The sequence below is a fragment of the Chiloscyllium punctatum genome, chromosome 9 (assembly GCF_047496795.1).
Source record: "Chiloscyllium punctatum isolate Juve2018m chromosome 9, sChiPun1.3, whole genome shotgun sequence".
NCBI classification, from domain to species: Eukaryota; Metazoa; Chordata; class Chondrichthyes; order Orectolobiformes; family Hemiscylliidae; genus Chiloscyllium; species Chiloscyllium punctatum.
This window is the reverse complement of record NC_092747.1, coordinates 101,843,255-101,860,238: the sequence shown is the minus strand read 5'-3', so window position 1 is coordinate 101,860,238 and position 16,984 is coordinate 101,843,255. Positions and strand designations below refer to the sequence as shown.

At 40.4% G+C, this 16,984-nt stretch overlaps 1 protein-coding gene across 4 annotated transcripts in view; it reads right to left on the bottom strand.

The window, feature by feature from the left end:
* LOC140481571 (dachshund homolog 1-like) overlaps positions 1-7,566 on the bottom strand; it is a 593,017-nt gene extending 585,451 nt beyond the window's left edge. Inside the window, exon 1 of one of the 4 annotated variants that reach the window (XM_072577986.1) lies at positions 6,465-7,566. In XM_072577986.1, coding sequence (XP_072434087.1) covers positions 6,465-6,997 — 533 coding nt within the window. In that variant the 5' untranslated portion in view covers positions 6,998-7,566. The remainder of the gene's footprint in view (positions 1-6,464) is intronic. The other 3 variants (XM_072577988.1, XM_072577987.1, XM_072577989.1) reach the window with 3 other exon arrangements.
* Positions 7,567-16,984: the final 9,418 nt, after the last annotated feature.

Here is a 16,984-nt window from a genome sequence, read left to right as displayed (position 1 = left end):
CTCAACATCTCACACTTGTTCTGTGAGCATTGGCATCTCCGTATTGAGAAGTTCTATTCTACTTACAGAAAAAAAAACACAAGCAGAAAAGTTTTAGCGCGGCGTAAAGCAGCCAACGTCAAGTTTGTGAGCGTGGGGTTGCTTAACTTTGTGTTCTTGCAAAGACCATCAATTCCAGTTTGCTGTCGATTTATGATAATATAATTGGACTTCATTAAGAGATGGGCTGGGAAAGAAGGAGAAATGATGCTTTGATCGCAGGGAGGCCTTGACAGGAACAAGAGTTCGATCGTTCTTGTCTTTTTTATTAAACTTTAATTGAAGTGATTTCACATTACCAGTGGTGGGAATCATTTCCAGTTTTGAAGGCTCAGTTTGCAAACAGGCTTGCTTGGCATTTTGAGCCGCGTGTTCCTCTGTAATTCACGGCATTTAACATAACCTACCGGTTAATAGTACAATAATGGCATGTTTGTTTGAGTTTTGGTAGTTTGGTATGATACCTCGCACATAACAGCTGAAGGGATGCAGCCCCTTTAATCTAGTCTTTTCAAAGTGATTTGATTGAAATACCGCTTAGAAACCATGACCTTTTGATGACACTCCCTGGCAGCAGGCGCATCTCGCTGTCAAACTATCGGATGACACCAAATGGCATCACAAACAACAAATGAGTTAGCAGCCCCACTGTAAGAGAAGTGGTCAGCTAAATGGTGTTACAGTGCAAGGATCCAGGCTGCTCACTGTCTGATGGAAGATGCCTTTAATTCCGATTATGTGGACGCTTGCATTTTCAGCCATGATGCAATGCTTCCTGAAATAGTTCAGAGCGATTGTGAAAGTGATTGATATCAATCTTCACAGCCACTACCAGGTGCTTTGAAAGGCAATTATAGGCTTGTGTGTTCCTGTATTATCCAAGCAACTCGCTGCCATTAAACTCCCATGTATCACTGCATTAAAGAACGGCCAGCCCACCCCCATATACACATACGCAGAGTTTTATTGCGGGTATTATGTCAAAATTACTGTTCCTTTATTACTCAATAGCCAATTATTGTTCCAGTACTGATTCTAATCTAAGTGTACTTAACTTTGAAATGATCAGACTTTGGAAGTACGCACATAAAGTTGTGCAGGTTGATTAGTCTTTTGTGATATAAACTATGTGGCCCTTGAGCCTTTTTTTATTCAACAACAGAGCCTTTATTAAAATATATGTTTATCCAACAATCTGAAATTATGTAATGAAAGCAACATTTAAGGGACGTTAGTTGTCCATCAACATCATGTAACAACTTCCTGTCAGCTTGACAACTAAGCTAATGTCTCAGAAATCCTTCCCTCTTAAGCATCCTGTCTGTACCTCTCCTATTAATGGCTACCTTTTCTAAGATGATTCTCTAACCATGTCACATCAATTGCGAAGCCCATTCTGCTAAATTACTGAAAGAAACAATAATTATTCAAAGAACAATAGCTCTTGCAAAGGACTCAAAGCAAGTCATTTGACATTAAAGTCATCCAGCATACTTTCTGGAGACAATTGCTTTCTTTCAATTAGAACAAATAAAACAGATTATTTCAGAAATCACAGACAAGTTTTAGGGTAATTATAGAAAACATTATTTAAGAAGTCCTTATCATGCAAGGCAGTCCTTCAATCTGCTCAAATATTTATTAACATGATAAGCATTAATAACAGTCCAAACTGTCATTTTCCTTAAATCTTTTAAAAAAATATACTTTCCTTATCAAACTGTTGCTATCAGACTCCAGCATGTGAAATCAAGCAGTAATTCAAGCTTATGACATAATTGCTTTTCGATGTCAGTTGTGGTCTTTTTCGTCATAAACGGAGCTTCCCTTCTGATATCTATTTCATAAAAATTATGCCAGTTTCTGCCACATTCAAGTGATAATATAAAATATAGCATCGCCTTTCAATAATGCTGCCATTGATATCACAACTGTCATCTTCCTATTCTTTTTTTCTCATCCTGGACTGAGTATAAATTACCTACAGGTAAAGAGTCACATCAGTAGAAAAAAGTTGCATATTCTCTCCCTATTTTAGCCTATTGCCTCAATCACCTACATAATAAACTAATTAGTAGGCATGAAATAGTTACACACTTCAGGATTCTTCTACAAATGTCAGTCAGTGGAATATATTGTACAAAAACTAATATGAACAATGCAATGGATCACAAAGTAGGTCAGAAATTATTAGATACACCTTTAAAACTTCAGATAATTACAATGTAATGCCTCTTGTTTTGAAGTCTTTCACTGGATTTCTGATGGAAATGCAGCTTGTACCATGAACAGTTTGATGGGGTCCTCCTATACTTGTGTCTACTTAGACTTTGGCACCATAAAGTTGAAATTTTGCTGTTGTCGTTGAGACTTAGTTTTCACTAAAATTGTTCAGTTTTCCCGAACAGAAGCAATTTTTTTTTGAAAACCTTTCAAAGGAGGGAAAAAAGTTATACATTTGACAATTAGATTTGAAATTGTTGTACTGTTCCTGATATTATGCAACACTATTTTTGTAAGTGGTATACAATGCATGAGCTTATAATGTGGAATATGATAATGATAGCAGTTGCATTTATTTAATTGCAAAACATAATGTAGAACAAATTTTCATTTGTCAGTCGACCTGGATAGTTCCTGAAAATGTGCCATTTACTCAGTAATATGAGACATTGAAGACTTTTTGATGTTACATTTGAAAATTTAAAATTGTACAAAAAATCCAAGTCATGGGTTTATGATTAGAAATAGGAGAGAAAATCAGCAGAGACACCCTTGGCTTCCTTAAATTTACTGTATCCATCAGGGGTATATTTAGATAATTTTCAACAAAAAGTATTGAGTTCTAATTAAATATTTCAACAGAAATATGTGTATTGGAGTCAAGCACTAACATCAATGTACATAATAACCCAAGGAATCATTCCACCACCGCAAGAAAACTATCATGGTATGTACACAGTATGCATTAAAGAAAGTATAATTTTTGGACATAGTCAATATGTTGGTAATGTATAGTTTACTTCACCAGTGAAATAACATATTTTGCATTCTGCTCAAGCTCTTATGCATGATCCAAGAATATTGATACATTTGATTATGCATTCATCTATTCAAGTAATGTGCACAGAATACTGGATTTGAACAATGGTATAATGTATTTTCACAGAGCAAGATTCATAAAGTAGGAACTTGCTGACAATATTAAATGTTATGCCCCAATTCTAAAAGAAAACTGATTGAAAAGTGGTTTTGTATGTTAATTATGTAGCAGCCAATAATGGTATATATTAAAATATTAAGCAAATTATTTCCATATAAACAAGGTACTTGAATACAATACTACTTAAAAATGTGCACAGCAAATCCGCTAACCAAAGATTTAATGATCTTCCAGGCAAAATTTCAGCTTTTATCAAATATTTTTGTTAAAATTTAGAGCAATAGTTGAGCACTTTCAGATTTGCATAAATCGATTATGTATTTGCCAGTGCAAAATAATGTCACATCCCATATTACTGCATTAAGGAAAAGCTAGTCCTACTGTACAGTAATGCATGCAGTAATTGTGCAGTGTATGAAGGTTCTCCACTCAGTAAATATTTTATGCTCCAACACAGGATTAAACTGTGATGAAAGAAACTAAAATCATACATATAACAAAAATAAACACTTGTCAATTGGAGGTGGGGGTAAAGTTATGATTTTCAAAACAGTTTATCACTGTTCCACTGGATATTATGAAGTCATTTTCATCATTGCATTGTGTTAACTTTTTGATTATCTGAAGGGTAAATTGACACAATACCTCTTTATGCACCAATGAGCATTAAATGACAGAGGTGGCCAAACAAGGTGCCATAACCTTGGCTAATTGGGCATACGTTCTATGCTTTGATAAGATTCTAAAACAGGGTAACACAACATTTTCTTTCCAAAAAGAATATTGCTTGCATTCACATTCTAAAAACCATAGCAGCCACAGATCATTGTGAACTTCTCAACAAGAGAGGCTAAGGATCATCTATTTCACCTTACCTATACCTTAATATGATATCTTTCAATAAGGAATTACCAAGGTAACATATTTTAAAGTAACTCTTCCATGGGATGAGATCATGCATCTGAACACTGGACTACATTGTGCCAGAAAAAGGTAACAATATGTTCCAACTTACTATTAGGTTCTCCAGATGAAAAAGAAATGTCAGGCTCAGTGATAATAAGCAACAAATATAAAAGTATTGTTTTTAATGTTAATATTGCTTTAAACTCTGAAAGGTGGTTTATATTTTAAAAAGAAAACATGGATACTGGTTCAATTACTTTAAGTCAACAGAAACTTGATGAGGGCAATGAGAGAGAGTTATCAATGTGGGTGCTGTGAATGTTGTCCTTCCAACATGTGATATAGCCAGAACTCTCTTTAAAATTGATATGGATCATTAAAGAGCACATTGTACATAAGAACTCAGTGACGTGCCATATATTCTAAAGCAAGAAAAGATCAAAGTAAAACTATTAATGGGTGGTGTAACAGCACAATTGTTGGCAGCCATCTGGTACAGCTTGTTATTTTAGAACACATCATGCAAGTGAGGGTATACTCAATGGCTTTTTATTAGTTTAGGCATTTATTCATGGAAGTCTTTCACTATTGGGGATGAACAAAAGGTATTGCCAATTACACCTTATCTCCTTTGAAACTGATGTTACTAGTAATTATCCAAGGGCTAGATAAACACAATCCTTTTGTAATGTTAAAATTTAGGAGGACTGACGTGAGCCAGCAGAAAATGTGTATGTAGAACGTTGTAGAAAACATTTCAACGCTTATTACTGCAGAATGCATGACTGCGATTCTCGAGTTTGCCTCTAACAAGTACTTTCTTGAAAGTTGCTGCCAGTTTTTAAAGGGGAGGAAGTTGCAGACACATATATCCTCCAAGATACTACTTGGAAATTTGTTTTTGAATACGTATGTGAGAGATATTATAAAGCGTTAACTTAAAGCACTGTTTAGAGAACAAAATAGGGACAAAAGTTGTCATTTGGGACTGACTTTGTTTTTCAACTTGATAAAAATTGGATTCTTTTAAAGGAGGATAAAGAGAGGGAGAACATTGCAAAGCTCCAGAACAGGGTGTAATTAACATACCCTTACGTACAATGGATTTTTGCCAAAGCATTTTCTTGTATTGGAAGATTATTTCTTTCAACCCTAGTTCGAAGTTTTCAGAAAATCCACTCAGGTGGATCCCACTCCGAAAAGGTCACCTGTGGCTCGAATGCATGTTCGGATTGGCGATGATTATCTCACTTTAGGGCAAAGCTTTCTGATCGAATCAGCAGGTGGGATTAGAAGTTGGGGTGGGGGGGGGGGGGGGGAAACCCAGCTGGTGTATAATGTAGCATAAAGAAACTAGGTTTTTATATGTATACACACACATATACACACTTATAGGTGTCAGTTAAGATACTTTAGCCATCAGCACCGGTGTTTGGGAGCCGAAACAAGGGGACACGGAACAAGTACTATGAGTTGCTTGAACCGTTGGGTGCCTGTCGCGTTTCACACAGTTTGGGGAGTTTGCCCAAGAGTAGTTCAAATGGCTGGACCTGAAGAAAACACCCCTTTGGAAATTCGTAACTTAAAACTGAAACCGCCCGGCTGGAGGTTTGAGGGAGTTAACGGAGTAAGGGTGTGTGTATAAAATGGGGGTAGAAGGTGGGGAGAGAAGTTGTAAGGCTATGTGAGTGTAAGGGTGGAGGGCTAGGGGTGGGAGTGGGGCATGATCTGGGAAAGAGGGGAGATGAGGGGTTGAGATGGGGGGAGAGATGAAGGGGAAATGAAGAGGGAGGAGATGAGCGAGGGGAGGGAGAGATGATGATGAGGGAAACGATGAGGGGGAGATTGGGGACATGAGGGGAAGATGAGGAAGGAAATGAGAAGGAGGGAGGTGAGGAAGAGGGAGATGAGCAGGGAGAGATGGGGAAACGAAGAGGGAGGAGACGGGGAAGGGGAGAGATGAGGAGGAGGGAGGTGAGGAGGGGAGAGATGAGCGGGAGACCACCTCTTTAACCTTTGTAAGGGGGCCCAAATTACTGTCACTTTTATCACTTTTTTTTTAACCGGCCTTAAATTTCTGCTGCTAAGGAAAATAAGAGTGAAACTTTCCTTTTGTTTGCAGGGGAGGGCGGAAGATTTGACAGGGAAGGCAAGTTGGGGGGAGCTGTTGGGAGTGAGGGCTGGTACCTCCCTTTCCCTGAGCCCGCATTGTTGGCTGTGTTGGTCTCTCTCTCTCTCTCTCTGGTCACTAGGAGCCTCTCTGTTCCCCACCTCATCCACCCCTCCACCTCTCTCTCCTCGATGATCATTGCTAGCTCAGATCATAGCGTGGCCCGGGACTCTCTCTCTCTCTTACCTGGCGTTGGTGCAGTCGTTGTAGAGGATTTCGAAATCCTTCCTGGAGATGAGCTTACAGCGGTTGACCCCGGGCTGGATGGCGCCCAGACCCCGCAGGATCCGCACTTGCTCCACGTTGCAGACCACGGGCGTTATATCCAGCCTCTTCAACTTGGTGTAGACGGTGTGCAGCCCGCCGACCAGGTGCTTGAGGAAGAGGTCGAAGGCCTGGGGCAGGCAGATCAGCTCGTGTCCGTCCACGGTGAACGAGGCGACCTTGGCCCCCCGCAGCTCCACCATCCTGCACTCGTTGTTTTGCGGCGTGTTCTCGACCGGAGACGGCGTGGAGTACACCGGCTTGGTGCCGCCGTCCGCCCGGAATAAACTCTGTGCTGTCCCCGCTGTCCCTGGCCCCGCTGCGGCTGCTCCGGCTGCCGAGGAAGTGATCGCAGGAGAGGATGAAGAGGAGGAAGATGAGGAGGAGGATGAAGGAGTCGAGATTGGAGTCTGATTCACCGGAGCTGGCGGGATCAGTGCAACCGGAACGGCCATGGTTGCTGGTACATAGAAAAATTGGGGGGGGGGGGGGGGAAGAAAGGAAGAAACAAACAAAAAGAAAATCCCCACTATATTTCTCCTCTTGAACAACACACGTTCATTTAAAAACAAAGGTGGGTTTTGTGACTGATCAAAGTTGCTCTCGGCTCCTCCACCCGCCTGTTGAAGTTGTTATTATTGTTGTTTTGTAGAGAAGAAGCGGAGAGGAGGCGAAAGACTGTCGGACAAACACACACACATAACACACACATAAACATCAAAAGGAGGAATGACATGTCACACGGTATCCCGGGGGCGGAGCAATTAACTTTCCAGCCAGGAATAAATCAAATAGCACCCTATCCACTCGCACCGAGAGAGAGAGAGAGAGAGACAAGCGAGCAGCTTTATCAGGTTCCCGCACAGCCAAGGAGACGGCGAGTTTCAGAGCCGAACCGCGCCGAGTTTACAAATAAATCACTTCTCGGATCTGTTAATTGCAATCTCGTGGAAACGCCGAGGGATCAACTCGCCAAGTAGCAAGCAGCAGAAATCCACCCACCGCTGAACAGGATAACCAGGCAGTATCGCGATTACGTACCCCCCACTTTTGAAAGAAAAAAAATCCCAATCAAACTGCAAATGATCACCCCCCCCCCCCCCCCCCACACACACACACACACACACACACACATGCACAATAAATTAATGTAAGTCCATTCCTCGGTACATTGGAAACATCATTGTTGTAAGTCAAGAGATCAACTTTGCAGCTTCATCAAATTCCACACGCAGCTTGTCTCCCTCTGTACAGCAAAGGTGGGACGGGGGAGACGGGGGGAGGTGGTTATGTGGGTCTCTGCATCCTCCAGATGAGTTTACCTATTCAGCTCCATCGGCGCTTTGTTTTTGGCAACAGGATAATCAATGTTGTTGCGATATTAGAAAGTGTGCGTTCAGACCCGGAGAGTAAACAGTGCGCAGCCTTCCTATGATTTTATATGAAAACAACAAGAAGTACCAAAGTTATTAAAAAAAAACACACCAGGGCAGAGCAACCAGGTCAACCTTTCCCAACACTGGCTGTCCGGGCTGGGAAATTCTATCTTAACCATGGGAATTTGTGACCACAAAGTCATACCCTCAAATCGAGCGAATAACTGCACAGGATCGATTCTCGAATCTGAATTCTATAGACAAATATGAATTAGACAGTATGGATGTGATTAGCAGCAGTGGGATGGAATTTATACCATCCATTGTGCAGGTCCGCTCTTTGATCTTGTTAAGATTATCCTTATCTAAAACAATATGATTGAGTGGTCCAAAGTTGCTTGGAATCCACCTTGCTGGGAAAGAGGGGAAGTTCTGAGAAACAAACGGAACGAGAAACTGACTAAATACGACACGTGGGAGAGTTTTCCCTTCATTTTATTTCTCCTTAAAAAATGCTCAAAGATAAAAGGGCCGGTGTCTGTGAGTGCAGGGGACAATTATTAGTCCTGACGTTAAGTGAAAGATATTTACCCTCCTCCCCCTTTTACTTGAAAGGTGGCCACCGATGAGATTTAACATAAAGAATGGCCAGCCTTTAAGTGCGGAAGCGGCGAATTGTGATGCAAAGCAGATCAATAAGATCATTTCAAATTCAGAGGCCCTCAAACGACTTCAATTTGTCCTTTTGTTATCGTCCTTTCACAAATCCTGAGTTATAATCACAGTCTCTTATCTCCATGCGGGGCATGGGGTGGGGGGCAAAAACAGCTGATTTGGAAAATGTATCTATCTAATAGGGGAGGGTGGTGGAGGAGGCGAGTGAACATTCGCCGAGGTCCGGAGAAATTGCTTATGCAACATTTAAGGTATTGGGAAGCAGCACTGGTTGGTCACAGTGCGACCCTTATTTGTATTAGGCGAGCTTTTTCGAGAATTGGGCACCATTCCTGATCTAACCGGGAGCAGAGGAAAGTTGCATATACCCCCCAGGTCAACAAGTCTCTGCTCCGCTTCACATACCCCCAGAAACCGTCTTTTAATAACGGCATGATTGCATGGGGAAGACTCTGTTTATAGTTATCCCCTTAAAAACGACTGTGTTTGACCTTAGAAACAGGGCTACATATGCGAGATTAGGAGCTGTGAATAAACAGGGCTTAGCTCCCAATGCAGCTGACAGTCAAACTTGAAGTTCATTTAAATAGCGACTGGAAGGATCTCATGATTAATAGATGCAAGTGTCGAACTTGTATTCCAGGCACGACCCAGTGTAATTGTGTTTGCTTTTAATTGAAGTCAGGGCGCTTCAAGAACTTGCATTTCAATTCAGATGGAAGGGGTATTTATTAAGAAAAGCAGCTGCTTTGACCACAGACACACGTAGATCGCGATTGAAGTGGGTCTGACAAACAGGCAACGTTTCACAATCTGCAGGAGCAGTAAATAAAACGAAAATCGCGCACAATTAACCCGCAAAATCTAACACAGCATCCAGCTTTTCTGCTCGGCCGTGCTGAGTTCTCAGGTTGCTGAGTTGGGTTTGTAAATTGTTACGGAATCAGAAACAGTTTGAAGGGGATGAGCCGAGCCGCGCGAGCAATTGGAAACACGGCGCTTGGGGAGAGGAGCCGAAGTGTGGGGAAAGATCGCTGACTTGTTTGAAGTTCTCCCGCCAACACAAATACACACGCTTGGCCCCGTGAGACAGCATTGTGTAGGCTGAGATCGCTGCAGTGTGCTACTGCTATTGTCTCTCTCTCTCACACACACTCACTAATTTCACTGCGATTAGACGATCGCAAGTTCAGAGTTATTGGGTTACCGTAAAATGTGCAACGCGCATCACGTTGACTGCACGGTCTTAATGCTGACTCGGATTGGAACTCAGGAAGGAGGTTCAGTCAGCAGAGGAAGGCGGATGTTTTGTAAACCTTCGTGCTGACACCTATAGTGTACTCGGTTGGGTCCGGTTTGATGCTGAACAGCTACTGTGAACTGCCCGAAACTTGAATTCACATCACAAGCTCCTCCTAACGGAGGTTCGAGCGCACTTTTATTCCTGAAACAAGAATTCCATTTCGACCATATTGTCTATCCCTTTAAGCCATGCTGCGCAAGAATTTTCGGTCAATAAATCCCTTCCATCGTTAATTAATAAGCAAATCTATTGGCCCATGTAAGACAATATTTTGGTCATCTCTTAAGATCAAAATGTATTCACGAGCCATTGACCAAGTACAGCTTTTGTTAACAATCTTTGTAGCCATTATATATGGGACAGAGCAGGCAATAAACATTAACCAATCACATTGCGAGTGTGTGTCTTAGTGTATTAAACACTGGATAATAAATCTCTAAATTGATCAATGATTCACGGATACTGTGCAAACTGCAGCTAACCAATAACCGTAATGCACACTAAGAGTGATTTAAAAGTGATTGCTCCAAAGGCACCAGACAGAAACTGAATGGAAGCGGCTGGAGTAGAAGAACATGTTAATTCGCGTCTCTCCTGCATTGTGGCAGATCAGCGAGCAAACAAGTAAAAAGACACATTTTGTGAACAGGTCCATCTTGTCTCGACATGTCCCTGAAGGATCTGGTCGCTGCTTGTCAGTTTCACCAGCACGCATCAGCTGTCTGGGTAGCATTTATGTTCAAATTTACCGCAACTCCCTGAACAGCCGCGATTCATACCTGGCACACACACACACACGGGCAAAGAGGGGAGAGAGGAGTTCAACGAAATGCGGAAACTATATTGTGCGCTTTTATTATTATTGGGAAGGGAAGATTTCTTTAATTTCCAATGTCGATGTGATATATGACCATTTGAGCTAATTGCACGCGCTAACTATTACCTATTTGTTTTCCAATCCTAATTACACAGCTCGATAATGTTCTCCCCAACCCTCAGTGATGTCGGATCCTGCATGTAGCTGGCTAACCCTGGATGGGCTGATAACCGGGACAGATTGTTCGAACTAAACGGTTAGAAGTTTTCAAAAGAAATTGAAAACAAAAATTTAAACAAAGTCAGTGTTTTCTGAGGTAGATTGCACCCTTTCAAACCCCAGCCCTACAATAGGGACGTTGAGGAATAGAAATTTTGTAATTCCACTTGAATAGATGGAACACCCCGTAGCCACTTCCAAGGAACGATTTTTACACTGTGCACTAAAGATTTCTGGACATTTTTGAAACTCTTAATCAGTCTGATTTCAAGTGGCGCGGGATAAAAATGACCTTTGTTCAACACACCGCCGAACTGTTCCTTGCTTGGCCAAATGCAGACACTAAAGATCCAGGTCTGCATATTTGAGTTATAAAGCTGGACAGCAGAGTGCAACCGAATTAATGCTGACTCGTTCTTTATGCAAAGGGAATAATGTGCATATTAATAGGGACAGTTTTGCCAGTGACAGGAGCTGTAATTTTTTTTTAACAAACAAGTGTACACACGCATGCTGAGAGTTTCGCCTTCAGAGAGTCTAAAGTCTCCGTCTTGGCATTTTGTGAAGGGAAGTGAGACACTTCCAAGCACTATCCAAATGCATTAGAACAGTAAACAAACATGAGAGAGTTTATCGATTTTGCTTTCGTTTTATCGTCTTGCAACAAAGCGACCTTTCTGGAGAATTAATCATACTAAACACAGCTCTGCTGCATTTGAAATCACCTTTCAGCCTTTCGACATTACCTCCTCGATTATCCAAATTCCTCCTTTTATCGTTCGCCAGTGCGCATTTATTAGAAAAGTGTATCCACTCTAAGACAGTAACATTGATTCATTTCTTTTAGTTGGAGGAGTCAAAGGTCTCACTTTGTGTTAATCTGTAACATATTTGTTGAGGAACATTGTCTGTGTTTCAATATTCTCATTGTGAAAACATTCTTACATTTACCAGTGCTCAACTTTAAAGATCTAAATTCCTGTTCGGCTTTGCGGTTTATTATCAATTTGAAAAAATGTTTTTTTTAATGAAAGATGTTATTACTTTTTATCCATTGTTATCTTTTATTACTTTTTACATCTTTTTTTTAACAGAAAATGGCAATAAACTTTTGAAACGAACACCATATATCTTACGAGACGCAATTTTCTAAAATAATCGATCCGGATATTTTTGCTATCCATTTGTTTTCTGAAGACAAGCTGCAACAAAATGATGAGATAAAAGCGACCTCTATAGGAGAAATGTAATAATTGTTTTTTTTAAGCAAATATTTTACAAAACCGCGTTTACAAAATATTTCAAGAGCTTTCCATTTTATTGGCACACAGGTTACATTAACAACTTTTTTCTTTAGAAAAGTATATAAAATATATTTGGTTAATGAGGCCTCTTCCTTCGATGATTTCACTAAATGTAGCTGAATCCTTTTGGAGTTTAGCCAGCTGGTTTGATTAAAGTAAGATGTACATGGAACAATTATTTGTTTCATCTTGGATGGACCAAGCAAAAAGTAACGATACAGATTTTTCACCAGATTCCTGCTAGTTTATGATTAAATCCGAGATTTTCGCTGCCACTGTCCCACCCCAAATACTCAATGTTTCCGAAGTTTTTCATGAAACTATCTCTAAAATGTCCTTAATTTAGCCTCCATTAATTTTAACCAATGGTTTCTCGATTTAGTATTCTACAACACTTTGAAATATTGCACTAGTTTTGCCTGATCTGCTGTTCATCTCCCAACCCATCTGTTCAACTGTTAATACAGATGTTGTTCACTCATCACACTTGTTCTCACTGACCTTTAATGACTCCAGATTGAGCAATGCCTCAATTTTAAAATTCTATTCTTTGTTTTCAAATCCATCCACCTCTTCATACCTTTGTAATCACTTTCAGCCTTGATCTCTTCATGGCCTCCTTGAGTGTCCAGCAGCAGCCTTTTGTGCTTCTGTATTTTCTTCAACTCTATCAGGTCCTAAAGTTCAGAACAATCTCTCACTAAATCTGTCCAACCTTGTTCTTTATTATCTACCTTGTTGAAATTGTTTTGGATACATAGAAAGTGGGAGCAGCAGTAGTCACCAGGCCCTTTGGGGCAACTCCATCATTCAATATGATCGTGGCTGATTTTGCACCTTGATGCCATATTCTCATGTTCTTGCTGTACCCCTTGATTCCTTTAAAATCTAAAAAATAATCTGTCTCTTTCTTGAATATATTCAGTGACTTGGCCTGATAGAGAATTCCAAAGATTCACTACCCCCATGTCCTAAATGGCCTGCCCCATATTCTGAAACTGTCAACCTTGGTTGTAGGGTCTTAGAATCTTAATGTTTCCTCATGTTGACTGTTGTCCAGTTATGTACAGTAACCATTCCTGTGTATATCTTGGGATGTTTCATCACATTAAAGGTGAACAAAGTTTTATGTTATCTGTTAAATTCAATAGCATGCAGATTTCCAAACAATTTCCTCTCTTTCTGAAGCTAATGTTGCCTTGCACTTTAATCCTTTGATGTTGGAGATCAGCATTATATCTCTTCTGTGCTTTGTTTACACACTTATGAATTATTGTTTGATTTGGATGTGAATATAGGAAGGATAGTTAGTAAGTTTGCAGATGACACCAAAATAGATGGTGTCGTGAACAGTGAAAAAGATTACCTCAGAGTACAACGTGATGCTGATCAGATGGGCTAATGAGCCAAGGAGTGGCAAATGGAGTGTAATTTAGATAAATGTCAGGTGTTGCATTTTGGTAAGACAAACCAGGGCAGTAGTTATACAGTTAATGATAGGACCCTATTGAGTGTTGCTCAACAAAGAGACCTAGGGGTATAGGTGCAGAGTTCCTTGCAAGTGGAGTCACAGACAAACAGGGTGGTGTAGAAAACATTTGGCATGCTGGCCTTCATTGGTCAGTGCATTGAGTGTAGGAGTTGGAATGACATGTTGCAGCTGTACAGGACATTGGTTAGGTCGCTTTGGAATGCTGTGTACAATTCTGATCATCCTTCTATCGGAAGGATGTTGCTAAACCTGAGAGCATGCAGAAAAGATTTACCTGGATGTTGCTAGGACCAAAGGCTTTGAGTTATAAGGAGAGGCTGAATAGGCTGGGCCTTATTTTCCCCTGGAGCTTCTGAGACTGAGGGGCTACCTTATAGAGGTTTATGATGGGCATGGATAGGGTGAATATCCAAGGTCTTTTTCAAGAGTGAGAGATTCCAGAAGTAGAGGGCATAGGTCTAAGGGAGAGGGAAAAGACTTAAAAATGACCTGAGGAGTCACTTTTTCACACAGAGGGAAGTGCACATATGGAGCGAGTTGCCAGAGGAAGTGGTGGAGGCTGGTACAATTACAACATTTAAAAGGCATCTGAATGAGTATATAACTAGGAAGGGATAGGGGGACCAAATGTTGGCAAATGGGAGTAGGTCAGACTGGGATGTCTGTTCAGTGTGGGTGAGGTGGACCGAATGGTCTGTTTCCATGCTGTATGACTCTATTGATTTGAGCACAGTCCTGTTGGAAACTGAGTAGAGCATCTTCTGATTTACAGTCAAGCAATCTAGTTAAATAATTAATCATTCCATTCACTTTCTGCTTCAGAGTTTTACACCATGCTAAGTATCAGAATTATTACTCCAGAACCTAACTCTTAGTTATTGCTATATCATTAGGTCCTTTTAATGATCTTATCTTACCCCTTTTGGATTCATTAACTGCTTCTTTTGATCCACCTTGTCTATCATATCCGTTCCCTCTAAACTTCCATTGACATTAATGGCACCTTCAGAATACTAGCCATTGAGGTGTACAATAATGTTTCTATGTCCATTATCTGAACACTTACTCAATGTAAACTCTTCATGCTATTACTGACTTTGGAATTTATGATTTATGATTTATCCCCGCCCCTACTCACCTATTGTACTCTATGCTACTTTGTCCCCACCCCCACCCTCCTCTCACTTATCTCTCCAACCTTCAGACTCTCTGCCTGTATTACTGATGAGGGGCTTTTGCCTGAAACATCGATTTTACTGCATCTCAGATGCTGCCTGAACTGCTGTGCTCTTCCAGCACCACTAATCCAGAATCTGGTTTCCAGCATCTGCAGTCATTGTTTTTACCTATATATCAATTAAATGCCAATGCTAAATTTGCAAGGGACAACTTTAAAAGGCATGCATTGGACAGGATCCTCATATTTCATTGGTTTTAAAAGTGTCATTGATATTGGACTCTGGGATTCCTGATCATAAATTCCAAAGTCAATAATAGCATGAAGAGTTTACATTGAGTAAGTGTTCAGATAATGGACATAGAAACATTACTGTACACCTCAATGGCTAGTATTCTGAAGGTGCCATTAATGTCAATGGAAGTTTAGAGGGAACGATTATGATAGGCAAGGTGGATCAAAAGAAGCAGTTAATGAATCCAAAAGGAGAAAATAAGATCATTAAAAGGACCTAATGATATAGCAATAACTAAGAGTTAGGTTCTGGAGTAATAATTGTGATACTTAGCATGGTGTAAAACTCTGAAGCAGAAAGTGAATGGAATGATTAATTATTTAACTAGATTGCTTGACTGTAAATCAGAAGATGCTCTACTCAGTTTCCAACAGGACTGTGCTCAAATCAATAGAGTCATCCAGCATGGAAACAGACCCTTCGGTCCACCTCACCCACACTGAACAGACATCCCAGTCTGACCTACTCCCATTTGCAAACATTTGGCCCCCCCATCCCTTCCTAGTCATATACCCATTCAGATGCCTTTTAAATGTTGTAATTGCACCAGCCTCCACCACTTCCTCTGGCAACTCGCTCCATACATCTTTAACCACATGGGAAGGGAAATTGCGGTCTCTAAAGAAGGACGCCATCTGGTGTGTTCTGTGGTGGAACTGGTCCTCCTGGGAGCAGATACGGCGGAAGTGGAGGAATTGGGAGTATGGGATGGCATTTTTGCAGGAGGTAGGGTTTAATTGATGTATGCATATTGTGCCGACTGCCTGATGTGATTGTTGTCTCCTAAACTGGTGAGACGAATGACGTGATATGTGAATATTCAATTCCCCTGGAGGATTCACAGTGTGCCTCTAGATCAATGTACACTTAATGTGTCTTACGAGAGATAGGCATCAAAGATGGATCCGCTCTTGAGCTGTTCAAGTAAACGTGAAGGTGCATGTCAAAGCAAGTCTTGGGTTTGGTTTGTTTGGATAGAGTGAAACTCCAATGTTTGTTATGCCATTGATATGTTTGTTATGCAGCTGTTATTGCTACTGTACAGAACTGAACTGCATTTGAGACTACATAAAAATAGCTTTTATGAATAAAGTATATTTTGAAATTTTAAAAATTAGTTATTGATGTGACCAGAACAGCTTATGAGTAATTGCACCTGGCTTTTGTAGCAACTTCATGCTTCTTTGAATTAACATTGCATTTGGGAGTCTCCCCAACTCCAAAGAACCTTCATCCTCATTTCTTTGCAAGTGCAAAGTTTTTGCTAGTGACAACTGAGAATAAATTTGTAAGGTATTTCTGTAAAATAATTACAAAAATTGAGCAACAGTAGGCCAAAATTAGTGCATTGAACATGATGTAGCAAAGGCTGCATAAACATGAAAACAATCCACACCACCTTCTCAAGGGTAACTACAGACAAGCAGTAAATACTGACCAGCCAGCGATGCCCACATCCCATAAAGACAGTAAAAAAAGCTCTCTGTGTTATAATTAAGTTGCAATGTATGGTCTATTAATCTTTAATCCCTTTGACTGATTTAATATCTAGGATTTTAATTTGAAAGAAAACCATTTTAAATAAAGACTGGACAATGTTTTCAAATAATTGCAGGGGTTTCCTGACCCACAGGACAACCAAATTTCTAAAAACCTGTGATATAGATTAATAGAATACACACCTGGAAAATCTCCATAGAATTGCACACTTAACATTGTTTGAACTATCTGGTTAAGAAAAGGAGAGTAAAGCAGAAATCACCTAGACTGCAGAAACTACCAGA